At 47.4% G+C, this 19,467-nt stretch overlaps 1 protein-coding gene across 7 annotated transcripts in view; it reads left to right on the top strand.

The window, feature by feature from the left end:
- Positions 1 to 19,467, top strand: part of ZCWPW2 (zinc finger CW-type and PWWP domain containing 2) — a 918,117-nt gene that overhangs the window by 751,907 nt on the left and 146,743 nt on the right. For 6 of the 7 annotated variants that reach the window (XM_078663943.1, XM_078663945.1, XM_078663949.1 and 3 more), the window contains exon 8: positions 14,944 to 15,045. The exons of the other annotated variant lie outside the window; for it this stretch is intronic. In XM_078663943.1, coding sequence (XP_078520069.1) covers positions 14,944 to 15,045 — 102 coding nt within the window. The remainder of the gene's footprint in view (positions 1 to 14,943; positions 15,046 to 19,467) is intronic. 7 annotated transcript variants of the gene reach the window in all.

Below are 19,467 nucleotides of genomic sequence, written 5' to 3'. Positions count from 1 at the left end.
CTACTGGTTGGTGGATGAAGTCCCCTTAGCTCCTGAGGATCCTTGGGTCCAAGAACCCCTCCTGTTGCCTTCAGTAATTCCCGCACAGCTGGTTTGCTGATAAGTCCTTGGATACCACGCCCCTTTCTCCACTATTCCGCAAACATGCCTCCTGGTGAACTGCTGGGTAGGGATGAAGTCCCCTTGGATTCTGTGGGTATTTGGAGGCCAAGAATCCTTCCTGTTAATTCTAGTAAGTCCTACATAGTGCGATTACTGAGAGCTGGTCAGAGGCACGCCTACTGGCTGGGGGATGAAGTCCTCTTGGATGCTGAGAGTCCTTGGGGGCCAAGATGCCCCCTGTTGTCTCCAGTAAGTCTGACACAGCGGGGTTTCTGAGAGCTGTTCAGAGGCCCGCCCCCTTTCTTCACCACTCTGCAAACATGACTACTAGTTAAAAAAACATATAAATTCACTTAAAAATAACAAAGGTTACAGGTATCTTATAGTTAGGAAATAGAATTTAAAAAAATCTTAGAACTTCACCAAAGTTACAGGGAGAATATAGTTAGGCTCAGATTTCACTCATACAAAGCAAATAAATTCAACAGTTATACTTACCTGAGCTAACTATAACGGGAAACATCCTTTACAACGAAACTTTTACAATGCAGTGCTTTTACAACGCAGGTTTTACAACGAAAACCATTACAACGCATTGCGCTGGGGGGCGCTCTAGGATAGGAAATAGATTTAATTTACTATCCAACACCTTCCCTAGTGTCCACGGGGACTGGAGTTGGAATAGTAAATTAAACTATTCACTATCCAGCACCCCAAAGCGCTATGCGTTGTAAAGGTTTGCGTTGTAATACTTGCGTTGTAACAGCATGCGTGGTAAAAGCATGCGTTGTAACATCATACATCCAACTATAACTTATGTCCCATCAATGCAATGCTTATGACCTCACATATTACATCACTGATGACATGTTCAGTGTCATCACTGATGACATCACTGAGAACATCTCAATGACATCACTGATGACATCACCCACAGAACTACTCAAACACACTCTCACACCTCATACAACCTTTTGTACACCTACTCATACACCCACACAACCAGTCACATACTCATTGATAGACACATACAAATACTCATACATCCACTTACACATCCATAGAGCCACTCACACACCCAATCACTCACTCATACAGGCACACACACAAACACTCACACAACCAAACAGCTACTTATACAACTAGTAACTCACCCATATAACCACTCGCACAGCCAAACACTCATCCATACAGCTACTACACACCCACTTATCCACCTATACAGTCTCTCACACACTCCCCCACACAGCCTCTAAACAGCCACCGACTCACCCATATAACCAATCACACTCATATAAAGCACCCACACACCACTTATATATCCATTCACACTTCGATACAAGTACTAATACATCTGCTCACTCACCCATACAGCCAGTCACACAGACACATACTCTCCAATACAGCCACTCACACACCAACTCACTTAACCGAACTCCTTCTCAAAGAACCACTCACTCACCCATACAGATCACTTATACACCCAGTCATTCACTCTTACAGCCATTGAGACACCCACTCACTCACCCATACAGTCACTCACACACCCACTTACCCACCCACACAGCCACTGGCACAACCACTCATTCACCAATACAGCCACTCACAGAGCCACTCACTCACCCACACAGCTACACACATATCCACTTATACTTTAATGAATGTTTTCATTTTTTCAAATATATGCATTTTAAGTACCCTAAAAACACTTACATTTCAAATCTCTACCCACACTTGAATCCTAAAAATATTTTAAACCCCAAAACGCTTCTGACCTTTGAACTCTAAAAATCACTTCATCCAAAAATCATTATCCATCCCCTAAACATTTTTACTGGCTTTACACTGCCCATTTCTGAAGCCTAAAAAACATTCTCCAAATCACTACCCATCAATAAATTCCACCTCTAAACCCTAAATATTCCATTATGCAACAGATTACTACTCATTCCTGAACCCCAAATAACAATAACTACTCCCTCCTCACTACCCACTTCTGAACCCCCAAAAAACCCTTATCCCACAAAACTATCCACCCTTGAACCGTAAAAAGATGTGATTAAATCAAAAAGGAGAAATACATGTAATCAATTATATATTTGGTATTATTATACATGAAGTACATTCCATCATGTTCCTACTCATTAAAGTACTATTTCCTTTAGGTTTACATCTATATTAATAATATTAATTTATTTTACCTAAATTGTTATTCATTCTAATTTATTATGTATTTAACATTATTAGACAGAAAACATGTTTTATTAAAAAACTATGAATTCAATTAGTATTTCCTTTCATCGTAACTTTAAATTAGAATCTTTCTTAATATGTATGAATATATTATCTACGTGAGTGTGTGCATACATACACACACATGCATAAATTAGATTATGAATATTTAAATTCTTTAAAAAAAACTACCTGCAAAGTAAAGTACTACTGTAATGACTCCCGATGTAATGTCCACAATGTAATGACTCCTGATGTAATGCTACTGAAGTAAATGTAGCATAGTGCCTTTGTGCCATTATTCAAGTTTTTGCAGAAAATAGAGGAGACAAAACCATATTGGGTCTTATTCTATATTCATTGTAGTCTTCAGTTAATTTTGATGTCCATGAATTTATCCATTCTTGTGCTTTCTCTGCTGAAAACAAATCTTTACTTTCCAGAGCTTTAGGATATCTGCTGCATTTACCTATAGCTACAAAACCATGGCATGCAGTATCTACTGATTTCATAACTGATCTTCTGACTTCGGCCGATAACTTTTTTAAATGGCTCATTCTTCTCTACTATCAACATTGCCTTCATCTTAAGCGATGACCCAGTGTTTTTGGCAGATATTTTTGACCTTCATCATTTGCCATAAACTTTAATTCACGATAAAGGAACCAATATCTAGCGTTCCTTTGGCAGGCTCTTTATAAAGGTCTAGGAATTGATCAAACTCTTTCTTTGGGTTACCACACTCAGACCAATAGACAAACACTGTAAACCAATCTGAACAGTTTTTCTTCATTCCAGTAATTGTTCAATGCCTCTTACCTACCATTAGCTGAATTTATTTATAATTAGAATCTTAGGGCTACCAAATGTTCACCCTTTTATTGTTTACATGGTTTTCAGCCAATGGTTTTTCTTTCTTCGCTTTGTGTTGATCATTTAAATTTAATGGTACTGATTATGTGAAGCATTTATAGGAACAAAGACTACCCACCTGTGACAGTCTTCATCATTCAAAGGCCAGGATAAAAGAATATGCTGATAGGTCAAGATTAATGTTTTCCTATTGTGTTCCTGTAATGAAATTCTGGTTATCTTCTCACTTTCTTCCTATTCAAACTTTACCAGTGTCATTTCAACCACAATATTTTTGTCAATTTCTCATTACTCATCAGACCAGACCTATGGCTTTTTGCTTTAAGTTATGATCTACTAGGAAAGTCATCCTGCTTTTTTATGTTTCACAGTTGAACCCTTATGTCTCTGATTGTAAACATAATTTACCGCCTGAATGAGCCGCCACCCATTATGGTACAAAGTCAACCTGAAGCTGAGGCTCTAGATATCTGAGATTCCCAAATCTTCTGAGATTGTCTTACTTTTTTCATACATTGGAAAGACTATGTGTACAGTTCAGCATCATAATGATAAACCCAGAGCCTCCTAAGGAGGGGTATACTCTTACCTCTAAAGACAGAACTTATGGAGAGCCTCTTAGTTCTGGAGAGGCACAATGCATGATGTGCATAAAGGATTGTCTACCTGCTTCATCCAGGACCACAGGCTGGCCCTGGGATGCTTGCAGTATCCCTGAAAGTTTTCTGCTGGGAGCAGCTTCTCAGTGCACTGTTCAATATGCTGGATTGAGAGTTCTAAGAAAGAGTATGATGGTATGGAGGAACTTAGGAAAATGTGCAAAGTATTTAGTAACTTTTTTAAAGTTATTTTTTCTGTATATTTATCAAAAATACAACTTTACCATTAAATTGGATTTTTAATAATTTCTATAAACATTTGTTGAGTCATCTCTGTAGCTTGTTCCTGGCTTTAGTTTCAGTGGAAGAGGGAGCTTCTCAGAAGGAGTTTGGAGTGATTGGGTAGGAAGGGACTGCTCATTACCTTAAATACAACCCTCAGTGTGACACAATCTCCATCTAAGGATAGAAACATTTTACCATGTTGGATTCTACTGAAAATGTGTGCTATGGGATAGTTTGCAGAGAGGCAGACAGGATGTGCTCGAAAACTGGGAAGGCTTCCCCATGGGAACATTTTGCCCATTGGTCAGAGAGTGTCCAGGAGTCTCCCACACCTGCTGGTTGGTGAATTGAATAAACATAGCACCTCAGTCCCAGCTCCTCAAAACATTTTCTGGACCTGTGCCAGAAGAGAAGAGGACTGGACCTTCTCTTTTTAACCTGTGAGGAGACCTGGAGAGCTGGACCTGCTCCCACTTGTACCCAGGTCAAAGAAGTGGATTCCAAGGGTAAGTTTGCTGACCTCTGTGGCTACATTGTAGTGCTAGAGGCACTCTTGTGGTTGTTTGACACCCTATGATGACCTTTGACTACCATTATTTTAACTGACTTTGGTGTGTTATTTCATCCAAACATGGATGTACGACAGTCCTGCATATGCCTTGCTTCTCTTTCTTGTAATCTTGCTGTTTTTTAGGGGGAGCTGTCATGGAGTAGACAGCCTTGCCAAGAATAGAACGTGTGGGTTATGTATTTGAAAGCGTGAAAGGGAGAGAGGGTTGTGGAATGTACTTTTTGGTCGAAGTGCAGTGTTGTGGGCAGTGATGCACACATATGCTCGGTGTTGTACTTTGAGAGATGAAGTGTGTGAATCTATAAGCAGTTTTGCATTGTGTTGTACATTGATGAGAATTATGAAGTTCTTACTATTGGCTTTGACATGGCCTCATGTCGTCCTTTTTTCCTGTCTTTGCCTTGCTTCAGCTTTTCTGCATGCACAGCAGCGCTTGCAAGTTGCTTGTGCTATTCATGGTCAAGGTCTTTTTGTTTTTGTGATGGATTGCTTATGTACTCTGAAAACCTTTGTGAGCTTCGTCAAGATAGAGGCTTGAGCATGCGAGATTTGGAGAAGGGGACATGAGAACTCCTTCCTGCCATGGGAATGCTTGCTTGGAACCTGGCCAGTTCTGGTAAGATTCCTCTGGCCCCGGGGGAGGTCTTTCTCAAACCTTCTAGTGTGTTTAAAGCTGAGGGTTGCTGACTCAGAAACCAGGATTTTGGAATCCGAACGAGGATGGACATGTCTATTTTGGGACAACATTGTTGCTGAGCTCTGAACCCCTGCTGTGAATCCCCCGGTCAGAAGTGGGCTAAGATGCAGTGTTTTTGCACCAGGTGAAGTGTTGAGTTTTGATTATTGCCATTGTGATGTGAGCCAGTGGCTGTGATCATTTGATGTGTTGTCTTTGTGATGTGTGAGTGAGTGTGCTTTCTTTGGGATGTGTGAGTGAGTCAAGGTGCACCTCTAAAGTTCTGATTTGATCTATTCAGTGTATATATCTTTCTGATCTTTTGCAGGACGTCCAGTATATTTGCTTGAGTATTATCTCATATTATTTGCCACTTTTTTATTCATCAGTATTATTCATGCATTATATTTACCAAGTGTGTTATTATTGCTTGCATATAAACATATATATCTAAGCAATCGCAATGGAGCGTACACCGCTAGCCCCTCCTCCGGATCGCCCCTCGGGAATCTGGTACATGGAGTTCTTGAGTGGTTCACCCATGTGGGTGCAAGTAGGTACTTGTAAAACTGATGATCTCTAGACCCGATACATGTCCCAGGTTTTTGGATATCGCCCGAGACATGGCTCGGGTTTCGGGATAACTTCCCTCATGAGTAGAGAAAATAGTTAGGGGTGGAAGAGAAGGCCGCCAAACAACCGTCAATGGCCTCGATGCCCGAACTGGCACGCAGGTGCGTCGTCCAGGAGCCCGTCGGCTCAAAGCTCAAGGGAGCCAATTTGGGGGGAGGAGCCTAGCTCGCGACCGTGATGGCCGCGCTTTAGCTCGGCTCCGTTCGCCCGCCTGTGTTTTCACATTTATCCTGTTGTTATCCTGCCCCGGGAAGCCCCTTTTGCTGTGTGCTGGTGCTACAACGCTCTGCAGGCACTTACCTCTTGCTCCGGTTGTCCTGGCTGCTGTGGTTCCGGCGCAGTGCCTCCCCGATTGTCTTGGGGAGTGGAGGGCGGACTGGCCTGGATCTTCTTCCCGGCTCCCGGGCCGGACAGAGCCTGCGGATCTCCCCTTCGGGGCGCTGTGGAGGTGGTCGGAAGGCCGTTGTTCGTGTGGGCCGGAGGTCCTTCCTGGCCGCATCCCGTTGGAGGGAGACCCATGTTGGAGGCGCTGCCTTCCGTTGTCGGAGCTCCTTGTGTGTCCGGCTTGCTCTCCCTTTGTTCTCCGGTCCGGCCATTTTGATTTTACCGCCCGGGCTCGGAGAACGGGACCGGCGGCGTTGGGCGGCCGGCGCACCCCTTTCTTCTGGTGGCCCTCCTTCCTGCCTGGGGTGCTCTGTTGCCGGTCGGCGGGACTTCACTTGCCTTGCTGCCGCCCCGGCGGAGTTTGTCGACCGAGCGGCCTTGTTGGACTCTCAAAATGGCGACCGGCCCCGGGTGTCCTGGCCGGGCCTGGGCGAGCGCTGGGGGCCCGCCGCATGACCCGGGTGCCGACACTGTAAAGGTTTTTCTACACTTAATGAGATCCTGGACGCCTTGCTCTCCTGGCGACTCTGTACAACCGCGCCTGTTATGGCTTCGGAGGTGATTCCTCACGACGGGCCTCTGGGGCCCCCACGGCTGACTGCGACTTCGCCGCCGCGGGGTGCGGCTGGAATTATCCTGGCGGGATTGGCTCCGGTCACGACCGCGTCTGCGGATGTGTGGGACTTCATGGCGCCTCCTCCTCCTGCGCTCTCTCCTTTTTCTCGGGCCCGGGAGCTGGATTTTGTTTGGCCGGACCTTCATGACTCTCCCGCTTCCTTTCGGCCGCCGCTGCCCGGCGATGTCTCCTGTTCTGGCCCAGATGGGTCGGTTTCTCTGGACATATCCTTGGACTTGTGCCTGCATCGTTTGCTCCACTTAGTGACTTTCCTGGATCTTCCGTGTCTCATTTCCCGTTCCTTTTCTGGACTGCCGTCGGATCTTCCTGCTGTCTGTCTCCTGTTCTTCGTGGCCTGGTCCTCGCTGGATCGGGCAGTTTCCACTTTGGACAAACAAGGACAGGGCTGATGTATGCTGGAGTCTGTGTGCGGTAGTCTTGCACTGATTTGGAGGGTCGACATGTCCCGGTATGGTTATGTATGACTGGCTAGTGCTCCTGGACTTTACCTGATGATTTTTGGCTTCCCGGGTACCTGGTTCTTCATTCAGGCGGGTGATGGGGTACGTTTACTTCTGTCTCCCGGCCCTCCCCCGTATATGTGTGTGTGTGTGTCTCCCATCCCCTGTTCCCTTCCCTCCCTTCCCATTTTTGTCTTTTGATTCCGACTTCACTTTGCTCCGCTATATTTCGGGTTCTATTTAGGGCGACAGGCACGCTGCCGGGGGGTAGGCCGTAGCCTTCTGCAGGGGTGCAGGGTGGGCTTTCGGGGTGGGTTGGGGGGGTCTGTCTGCATTGGGGGGTCTTTTTCCTCCCTTATGTTCCCTTTTTTGTTCTATGGCTCTTGTGTGTTCACTTTTTCGGGACTCCGTTTCCTCCTGTGTCCCCCTGGGGAGTTTCTGTGACTTTTGTAATCCGGTGGGTGTCTGATTGTGGCTCGCTGGGTTATTCGGTATCGTTTTTTGATACGTTGCTGGCCGGCTTCTATTATCCTGTTTTATCTCCTGGGGGTGCATGGTTTGGTGGGAGTCCCTTCTTTTATCCCTTTTTCTCTCTCCCCTTTTTCCTCCTTTATGAGGGTCCTTTTATTTCTGTCGGGGTGCGTTTCGTATTGTTTTTACACTGCGGGCCCTTTGATCATGCCTCCTCACTTTGGGTGGGGGCGGTGATGGATGGGCGCGGTTTGATTATTGCCATTCTCGTTTCCTTATATTCCGATTTTGTTTCTATTTTGGATAGCGATGTTTGTATGGCTTCTTTTTCATTCTGTGTTCCTAAGATGGCGGCTTGCCGCGGCCCCTCCTCCCTGGTTGTTTCCTACACGGCCCGTTGTTCTTCTGTACCCCGCCCCGCATTAGAAAATTAACCTTTTATTATCCTGTTCTTTCTGATTGCTCGATGTCTTTTATTGTTTTACCTATGCTCCTGATCGTATCCTGTAAAGAACTTATTTTCGGTTATCATGTTTTCTACCATGTGGTGGCCAGCCCTGGTGGGTTGTAGGCCCGTATTTGTGAGCTTCGTTGTACAATAAAGGTTTTAAAAAAAAAAAAAAAAAAAAGGGAGCCAATTTGTATAAGCAATCGCAATGGAGCGCACACCGCTAGCCCCTCCTCCGGATCGCCCCTCGGGAATCTGGTACATGGAGTTCTTGAGTGGTTCACCCATGTGGGTGCAAGTAGGTACTTGTAAAACTGATGATCTCTAGACCCAATACATGTCCCAGGTTTTTGGATATCGCCCGAGACATGGCTCGGGTTTCGGGATAACTTCCCTCATCAGTAGAGAAAATAGTTAGGGGTGGAAGAGAAGGCCGCCAAACAACCGTCAATGGCCTCGATGCCCGAACTGGCACGCAGGTGCGTCGTCCAGGAGCCCGTCGGCTCAAAGCTCAAGGGAGCCAATTTGTATAAGCAATCGCAATGGAGCGCACACCGCTAGCCCCTCCTCCGGATTGCCCCTCGGGAATCTGGTACATGGAGTTCTTGAGTGGTTCACCCATGTGGGTGCAAGTAGGTACTTGTAAAACTGATGATCTCTAGACCCGATACATGTCCCAGGTTTTTGGATATCGCCCGAGACATGGCTCGGGTTTCGGGATAACTTCCCTCATCAGTAGAGAAAATAGTTAGGGGTGGAAGAGAAGGCCGCCAAACAACCGTCAATGGCCTCGATGCCCGAACTGGCACGCAGGTGCGTCGTCCAGGAGCCCGACGGCTCAAAGCTTAAGGGAGCCAATTTGTATAAGCAATCGCAATGGAGCGCACACCGCTAGCCCCTCCTCCGGATCGCCCCTCGGGAATCTGGTACATGGAGTTCTTGAGTGGTTCACCCATGTGGGTGCAAGTAGGTACTTGTAAAAGTGATGATCTCTAGACCCAATACATGTCCCAGGTTTTTGGATATCGCCCGAGACATGGCTCGGGTTTCGGGATAACTTCCCTCATCAGTAGAGAAAATAGTTAGGGGTGGAAGAGAAGGCCGCCAAACAACCGTCAATGGCCTCGATGCCCGAACTGGCACGCAGGTGCGTCGTCCAGGAGCCCGACGGCTCAAAGCTTAAGGGAGCCAATTTGTATAAGCAATCGCAATGGAGCGCACACCGCTAGCCCCTCCTCCGGATCGCCCCTCGGGAATCTGGTACATGGAGTCCTTGAGTGGTTCACCCATGTGGGTGCAAGTAGGTACTTGTAAAACTGATGATCTCTAGACCCGATGCATGTCCCAGGTTTTTGGATATCGCCCGAGACATGGCTCGGGTTTCGGGATAACTTCCCTCATCAGTAGAGAAAATAGTTAGGGGTGGAAGAGAAGGCCGCCAAACAACCGTCAATGGCCTCGATGCCCGAACTGGCACGCAGGTGCGTCGTCCAGGAGCCCGACGGCTCAAAGCTTAAGGGAGCCAATTTGTATAAGCAATCGCAATGGAGCGCACACCGCTAGCCCCTCCTCCGGATCGCCCCTCGGGAATCTGGTACATGGAGTCCTTGAGTGGTTCACCCATGTGGGTGCAAGTAGGTACTTGTAAAACTGATGATCTCTAGACCCGATACATGTCCCAGGTTTTTGGATATCGCCCGAGACAAGGCTCGGGTTTCGGGATAACTTCCCTCATCAGTAGAGAAAATAGTTAGGGGTGGAAGAGAAGGCCGCCAAACAACCGTCAATGGCCTCGATGCCCGAACTGGCACGCAGGTGCGTCGTCCAGGAGCCCGTCGGCTCAAAGCTCAAGGGAGCCAATTTGTATAAGCAATCGCAATGGAGCGCACACCGCTAGCCCCTCCTCCGGATCGCCCCTCGGGAATCTGGTACATGGAGTTCTTGAGTGGTTCACCCATGTGGGTGCAAGTAGGTACTTGTAAAACTGATGATCTCTAGACCCGATACATGTCCCAGGTTTTTGGATATCGCCCGAGACATGGCTCGGGTTTCGGGATAACTTCCCTCATCAGTAGAGAAAATAGTTAGGGGTGGAAGAGAAGGCCGCCAAACAACCGTCAATGGCCTCGATGCCCGAACTGGCACGCAGGTGCGTCGTCCAGGAGCCCGTCGGCTCAAAGCTCAAGGGAGCCAATTTGTATAAGCAATCGCAATGGAGCGCACACCGCTAGCCCCTCCTCCGGATCGCCCCTCGGGAATCTGGTACATGGAGTTCTTGAGTGGTTCACCCATGTGGGTGCAAGTAGGTACTTGTAAAACTGATGATCTCTAGACCCGATACATGTCCCAGGTTTTTGGATATCGCCCGAGACATGGCTCGGGTTTCGGGATAACTTCCCTCATCAGTAGAGAAAATAGTTAGGGGTGGAAGAGAAGGCCGCCAAACAACCGTCAATGGCCTCGATGCCCGAACTGGCACGCAGGTGCGTCGTCCATGAGCCCGTCGGCTCAAAGCTCAAGGGAGCCAATTTGTATAGGCAATCGCAATGGAGCGCACACCGCTAGCCCCTCCTCCGGATCGCCCCTCGGGAATCTGGTACATGGAGTTCTTGAGTGGTTCACCCATGTGGGTGCAAGTAGGTACTTGTAAAACTGATGATCTCTAGACCCGATACATGTCCCAGGTTTTTGGATATCGCCCGAGACATGGCTCGGGTTTCGGGATAACTTCCCTCATCAGTAGAGAAAATAGTTAGGGGTGGAAGAGAAGGCCGCCAAACAACCGTCAATGTCCTCGATGCCCGAACTGGCACGCAGGTGCGTCGTCCAGGAGCCCGTCGGCTCAAAGCTCAAGGGAGCCAATTTGTATAAGCAATCGCAATGGAGCGCACACCGCTAGCCCCTTCTCCGGATCGCCCCTCGGGAATCTGGTACATGGAGTTCTTGAGTGGTTCACCCATGGGGGTGCAAGTAGGTACTTGTAAAACTGATGATCTCTAGACCCGATACATGTCCCAGGTTTTTGGATATCGCCCGAGACATGGCTCGGGTTTCGGGATAACTTCCCTCATCAGTAGAGAAAATAGTTAGGGGTGGAAGAGAAGGCCGCCAAACAACCGTCAATGGCCTCGATGCCCGAACTGGCACGCAGGTGCGTCGTCCAGGAGCCCGTCGGCTCAAAGCTCAAGGGAGCCAATTTGTATAAGCAATCGCAATGGAGCGCACACCGCTAGCCCCTCCTCCGGATCGCCCCTCGGGAATCTGGTACATGGAGTTCTTGAGTGGTTCACCCATGTGGGTGCAAGTAGGTACTTGTAAAACTGATGATCTCTAGACCCGATACATGTCCCAGGTTTTTGGATATCGCCCGAGACATGGCTCGGGTTTCGGGATAACTTCCCTCATCAGTAGAGAAAATAGTTAGGGGTGGAAGAGAAGGCCGCCAAACAACCGTCAATGGCCTCGATGCCCGAACTGGCACGCAGGTGCGTCGTCCAGGAGCCCGTCGGCTCAAAGCTCAAGGGAGCCAATTTGTATAAGCAATCGCAATGGAGCGCACACCGCTAGCCCCTCCTCCGGATCGCCCCTCGGGAATTTGGTACATGGAGTTCTTGAGTGGTTCACCCATGTGGGTGCAAGTAGGTACTTGTAAAACTGATGATCTCTAGACCCGATACATGTCCCAGGTTTTTGGATATCGCCCGAGACATGGCTCGGGTTTCGGGATAACTTCCCTCATCAGTAGAGAAAATAGTTAGGGGTGGAAGAGAAGGCCGCCAAACAACCGTCAATGGCCTCGATGCCCGAACTGGCACGCAGGTGCGTCGTCCATGAGCCCGTCGGCTCAAAGCTCAAGGGAGCCAATTTGTATAGGCAATCGCAATGGAGCGCACACCGCTAGCCCCTCCTCCGGATCGCCCCTCGGGAATCTGGTACATGGAGTTCTTGAGTGGTTCACCCATGTGGGTGCAAGTAGGTACTTGTAAAACTGATGATCTCTAGACCCGATACATGTCCCAGGTTTTTGGATATCGCCCGAGACATGGCTCGGGTTTCGGGATAACTTCCCTCATCAGTAGAGAAAATAGTTAGGGGTGGAAGAGAAGGCCGCCAAACAACCGTCAATGACCTCGATGCCCGAACTGGCACGCAGGTGCGTCGTCCAGAAGCCCGTCGGCTCAAAGCTCAAGGGAGCCAATTTGTATAAGCAATCGCAATGGAGCGCACACCGCTAGCCCCTCCTCCGGATCGCCCCTCGGGAATCTGGTACATGGAGTTCTTGAGTGGTTCACCCATGTGGGTGCAAGTAGGTACTTGTAAAACTGATGATCTCTAGACCCGATACATGTCCCAGGTTTTTGGATATCGCCCGAGACATGGCTCGGGTTTCGGGATAACTTCCCTCATCAGTAGAGAAAATAGTTAGGGGTGGAAGAGAAGGCCGCCAAACAACCGTCAATGGCCTCGATGCCCGAACTGGCACGCAGGTGCGTCGTCCAGGAGCCCGTCGGCTCAAAGCTCAAGGGAGCCAATTTGTATAAGCAATCGCAATGGAGCGCACACCGCTAGCCCCTCCTCCGGATCGCCCCTCGGGAATCTGGTACATGGAGTTCTTGAGTGGTTCACCCATGGGGGTGCAAGTAGGTACTTGTAAAACTGATGATCTCTAGACCCGATACATGTCCCAGGTTTTTGGATATCGCCCGAGACATGGCTCGGGTTTTGGGATAACTTCCCTCATCAGTAGAGAAAATAGTTAGGGGTGGAAGAGAAGGCCGCCAAACAACCGTCAATGGCCTCGATGCCCGAACTGGCACGCAGGTGCGTCGTCCAGGAGCCCGTCGGCTCAAAGCTCAAGGGAGCCAATTTGTATAAGCAATCGCAATGGAGCGCACACCGCTAGCCCCTCCTCCGGATCGCCCCTCGGGAATCTGGTACATGGAGTTCTTGAGTGGTTCACCCATGTGGGTGCAAGTAGGTACTTGTAAAACTGATGATCTCTAGACCCGATACATGTCCCAGGTTTTTGGATATCGCCCGAGACATGGCTCGGGTTTCGGGATAACTTCCCTCATCAGGAGAGAAAATAGTTAGGGGTGGAAGAGAAGGCCGCCAAACAACCGTCAATGGCCTCGATGCCCAAACTGGCACGCAGGTGCGTCGTCCAGGAGCCCGTCGGCTCAAAGCTCAAGGGAGCCAATTTGTATAAGCAATCGCAATGAAGCACACACCGCTAGCCCCTCCTCCGGATCGCCCCTCGGGAATCTGGTACATGGAGTTCTTGCGTGGTTCACCCATGTGGGTGCAAGTAGGTACTTGTAAAACTGATGATCTCTAGACCCGATACATGTCCCAGGTTTTTGGATATCGCCCGAGACATGGCTCGGGTTTCGGGATAACTTCCCTCATCAGTAGAGAAAATAGTTAGGGGTGGAAGAGAAGGCCGCCAAACAACCGTCAATGGCCTCTGGGAAAGCCTTTAGGTTAGAGAGCATTGTGTAAAATAAAACCCCAAGCCTTATTCTAAGAGAGAGAGAGTCCTTGCATTTTGTAAAATAAAACCCTATTCTGAAGGTGCTGCGTTAAAGTCTTTGCTGTGCCGGGTGCTGGGCTACCATGTGGAAGATTCTGTATTATCTGATAGGCGCAAACAAAACATCTTGGCGTAGTCAGCAGGATACGAAAGAAAATTAAAAGGGGAAAATGCTCTAAAAAAAATGCCTATGTTTTCAGTTGCAGAGTCCCAGATGACAATTGAGTTATTTGAAGAGGGAAAACAACTTGGTATTTCAGACAGAAACAGCGGTGTCATTGTGAATGCTTTGTTTAGCATATATCAAAAATGTGAACATTTAGAAAAAGAATGTAGTGAGCTGAGATGAGAGTTGGCTGACGCTCAGTTTGAAAACAAGTCTTTCAAAAAAGAGTCAAACATGTACCAAGCTCTGAAAGCCGTTTGTTTTGACCAGCTATTCTGATAGCCAGGTTGAGTCATATGTGAAACATGTGAACTTAGAGATATTGCCAGTTAATCTCCTGGCCTCACAGAAGGTCTTAATTAATTCTTTTGAGGACGTTCCTCAGCCAGAAATGAATTTGAACTGAGAAAATGTGAATGTGCAGGAACATAAACAGACCAATTTCTTAGAATTAGTGATCGTTGGTTGCAGGTATAAATTAGACATGTCAGTGAATGATGAATCTTGCTCTACATGGAAAAACTTTATTTTGAATAAAGAAATGCAGCAATGTGCTTTTGAATCTGCACAACAGACTGTGCAGAATGTTTTTTGTATGCTTTTAAAGTTGTGGACTGACTTTTTGTTTAATGCTAGACAAATACAGATGTTTTTGTGCTTTTGCGCATTGAAAGACACTGGGCAGAAGACAATAAGACATAATGCGATATATCAATGGGATGAAGCAACGGGTATTAAGTGGTATATACAGACAGTTTTGCATGAACAGTTTGTGCAGGTCCCAATAGAAAGTCCAGGGGTTGAGTTTGAGACACAGGATTCCCCAGTAAAGTGGCAGATTGTACTGCAAAGCGCAGTTACTGTGCATGACAGAACATTTAATTCCCTTACAGATGAAAAGGCTAAAATCTTGGAGACAGAGGTGGTGACACACGATTTAGATTTGGTGTGCATGTCTAAATACAAGCACCTAGGAAAGGAAGACCATAAAACAGGTGGGCAGAGAATGAAGGGATACATATCTCCCTAGAACTGTGATTCTTATGTGTCAGTATGCACAAGCCAGACCAGTCACACAGAAGGTGGGTAACGAGTTGAAGAAAGGAATTTTACCAGAGCAGACAGAGCAGATGGATTGCCTTGGGCTGCTGCCAATTTATAAAGGGAGCACGTATTCAGAAGTGAGTGGAAAATTAGTCGGGAAGGAGACTGCCCCAGCCCTTCTTACTGTGCAGGGAAAAAGAGAGTTTCATCCTAATACCAAGAATTCAGAGGCTAACGTGTGGGTAGAATTCTTAGATAATTCCCCAGAGCCAGCAGAGAACCGTGCCGACAGGAATGATAATATTGTGCCTTCAAACTCAAAACAGAAAAGGAAAACATACACTTTTTGAAAAATGTTTTCTGCAAGAAGAGTGATGCTTGTTTCTTTTCCAGGTTATCATACTGCGACGTTTTGGTGTGCCTGATGTCTCAGTCCATGTTTGTGTACCCGTGTGGGTGGGATCCCCCCTCCATCCCCAACCCTGGAGTGATCACCGAATGGTGCAAACTGTGGCTGAACAAACCAGACAATCGTACCAAGCCAAGAACAATTAACTGATTTTATAAACATGAAGTACAATGAACACAGTTATAATAATTTTAAATGCAAGAAGGCTGTGTGTCTTTCAAATAGAAGGACATTATTTGTTCTGCAGATGCTAGTTACTTTGAAGAGAAAGAAAATTGTGCAATTGAACTTGGTTTTTCACTTTCGAGTTGATGTTGCCTTTATTTTGAAGCACAAAATATATAATTATCGCTGCTTCAAAATTAGAGGTTCCAGTATTAGCCATATGAGACATTAGGAGCATTACTGAGTTCATATGCTTGATTCTATTAGCATAATTTATTTTGTGTATCCATCAAACATTTATTCTTACTGAGTATCCAGATATGCACAAGCTATTTCTACATGTTTTGAAATGATTATTTCATGCTTTTATGATTTCACTGTTTTAATGTGTGTTTCAATTATACATGTGCTTTCAGTAAGAAATGCAGTTCTTCAATCATAGTTGTGGTTTCAGTTAAGAAATGCAGTTCTTGAATCATAGTTGTGGTTTCAGTTAAAAATTGCAGTTTTTCAGTCACATTTGTGCCTTCAGTTAAGAAGTTCAGTTTTTGATATATGTAGGTGATGATAGTCAAAGGTTATGGGGTGGAATGTAGTGCAGTGGCGTAACGAAACTTGAGGGGGGCCTGCGACTCTCCATACTGCAGGGGCTGCGGGGCTTTTGTTACGCCACTGTTACCAATACAGCCGTTATAAGTAACCTTGGATGGTGGAGTTAGTTGTTGGGCACACTCTGACTGCAGGTTATCATAGGTGGGGGTCTATCCACTAAAGGGTTCCTGCCATCAGTACGCCAGGGAAGTTTGCCCTAATTTAGGTGGGTTTCCTGCTGCTGACTTCTAACATGATATACAACATCGGGCCCACTCATCGTTCAGTTTGGCCAAAAGTGCATCCACTCCTCTTTCTCTTTCACACCTCCTTCCTCCCTCTTGCTTTCTATCTCTTCCTTTCCATTGTTTCTGAGCATCCTATCTTTTCTTCATTCTCATCCCAGCATTTTTCTTTCTATTCTCTGTCACTTTTATCTCCAACCTTTCCTCTCCCATCCTTTGGAAATCATTCCACTAAGCTTTTCCTATCTCATGTGCAGTATTTCTCTACCTTTCTCTGCTATTTTTATGCTCTCTGCTTTGTATTTCCTTACTCCATTTTTTCACCCTCTCCATTCCCTACCTCTCTTTTTTCTTTTCCTCTTTTGTACCCCACCCTCTCTTCCTTATCAGCTTTCCAGCTGACCTTGTCCTAATATCACCTTGCGATTTCTTTTCTGCATACTTTCTCACTGTACCCCTTGATTAGCGCTTCCAGTGCATTCTTGTCTATCACAATGCTCTTCGTCAATCCTGTACAGACCGTATTGCCCTTCTTTTTCCTCCTCATACTCTCCCAGAACCCCTACCCTAAAAGGTTGTATTTATTTACTCCAGAGTCTTCACTGGTGTCTCTTAAGAGGCCAGATTGTGCCAGTTCCCCTGTGCTATTTGTCCTGGCTCACACACATTGCCACACACATTAAAGTGTCCAACTACCTTTTGTAGCAAATCAGTGTTTTTTTATTAAAATTTTGAATCTCTCTCTCTCTCCATCTACATACACACACGCACACATATACAAAAAGGCCACTGCTGCCTTTCAATTTTGCTAATTCGTTGGTGTCCACACTCTGATAATATATTGTAAAGACTAGGCAGGGCTAAGGTTTTTAACACATGCATCTGTTGTTTACCATTCTTGGAGAGATGTACTTAAACAATCCATTGTTGTATTTCCTGGATGCTAACAACTCACTCTTGTTTCGTTTTCAACTTCCACGCCACTACCTCACAAATCCATTTACTGATAAGCACCACTATTGATCAAGAACAAAATCCCCCCCCAAAATAAGCTGTGTTCCAACCCCACACCACCTTCCCAATAACTCACTTTAACCCCTTGTGTGCTCAGGACAGCCCCCGGCCGTCCTATGTCACGGTGGGTGTGTGCTCAAGACGGCCAGGGGCCATCCGAACGTCGCCAATTCCCGAGTGTGGCGCAAATTCCCAGCCTGTGCGGTAGAATTAATTAGTGGGCGGAGTTCGGACGGCCCCCAACATGCCTACCGTGACGTAGGGCAGCCGGGGGCAATCCTGACTACACAAGGGGTTACGTCCCCTAATTCAATCCCCGCACCGCGGTGGAATTAGCACCGCAGGGAAGGGGTTAAAATACTCCGCAGACGGCTGATCCATTTAATGTTTGACAACAGCCCTTGAAACAGATTTCCTATAGAGCATCACAACCCATCCAACCTGCTACGGTTCAGAGAACAACTCAAGGATCTCCCACCAACACCCAACCTACCAACATGTGATGCAGCTAATCAAGACTCACTAGTTTCCCCAACTCCTGACATATTGATCATCAGCCAAAAGCTAAGACCGAACTCTTATTCCAACCTACTGTCCTGCAGACATACTATAAGGTACCCTTTTCGGATTTTTGCTGTTCCTACCGGACTCCACGCTGCACACTGCGACCTGGTGTGCCTCTGCTGGGCGGAGGCGGCTTCTGTGACGACTCGCCGGACCCGCTTCGCGGGTCCCTCAGCGCGTCTGTGTTGGAGGAGGCTGTCTGCTGCGGGCGACTGTTGGGAGGAGCGCGGGAGTGGCGGTTGGACCAGCGGGGCTGCGAGCTGCTAGGCAGGGACTCCAGTGTCCAGGAGCCCATGCGCGCCCAACCAGCAACACCTGGGCTGCTCTCCCCGCTGGCCACGCCCCCCTGCCTATCAGCCAACGACTAAAGGGGACCAGTGTACTTAGGTCCACGGAGCTTCCGCTACGCGGGAGCGTGCGGGAGCGCGCCGGGAGAAGCCCGGGACAAGGGCGGGACCGTCTGTGGCCGTCCGGGGCCGCTGGAGGCCGGGCTGGGCCATTCCGCTGACATTTGCATACATCTATTAGTCAGCAGCTAAGTGGGTTCCCAACGTTCCAATATGCCGGACCACCCCAATGGTTCAGTCCTGAGGTCTCCAACGGCCGATGCTGGCCAATCTGTGGTCGGTCCTTTGGATAAGTTTTTCAATCGCCCCGCCAACCCTATTGATAAAGAGCTATCGCTGTCTGAGAGGCGCGCAGAGCGCAGACTATCAATTGAACTGTTAAAGAACTCGGGGGACAAGCGCTCTGGCCAAATTTATCCCGCTTTAGTAACACCATTGTCCTCACTCCAACTACCTGACTTCTGCAATCTGGGTCATGATGCAAGTATGAATGGGGCCAACCAGGGTAGTGTGGGTGATTTGATCGTCCCCCGTGCAAGTGCAAGTCCCACCACAACCCCAACCCCCCTAACTGTGGTGTGTGCTCCACTGACCAACTCAAAACCGGGTCTTAAAAGGAAAAGTAACAATACATCTAGGAAAAGCCTTCCCCCTAAACCACCCCATAAACTCAGGAAAGTCAATAAAAGTATGTATCCTAGCAAGGCAGCTACTGTAGAGAGTCGAGGGGGTGAACCTACGCAAGAGGGGGCAATTACACCTTCTGGCAAAACAGATCCTAGTCCACCCACCTCTATAGATACAGGGACGGTAACAGTTGACACACAGCCGTGGCTGACTAGCTTGCTTCCCGAAGTAGAACGGATATTACGGTCCCTATTGCTTCCATTAGAGGAACGCATTATCAAGCTTACTGACCGCCTAAACCACTTCGAGCAGGCTACACTTGACAATTTCTTCTCGACTAAGGCATTAATAAAAACACAGTCAAGGCAGGATGGCAATAGCAACTGCAAGACCATTGCCGAAGCCCCACCA

The sequence above is a fragment of the Lissotriton helveticus genome, chromosome 10 (assembly GCF_964261635.1).
Source record: "Lissotriton helveticus chromosome 10, aLisHel1.1, whole genome shotgun sequence".
NCBI lineage: Eukaryota > Metazoa > Chordata > Amphibia > Caudata > Salamandridae > Lissotriton > Lissotriton helveticus.
This window is presented reverse-complemented; position numbering and strand designations above follow the sequence as displayed.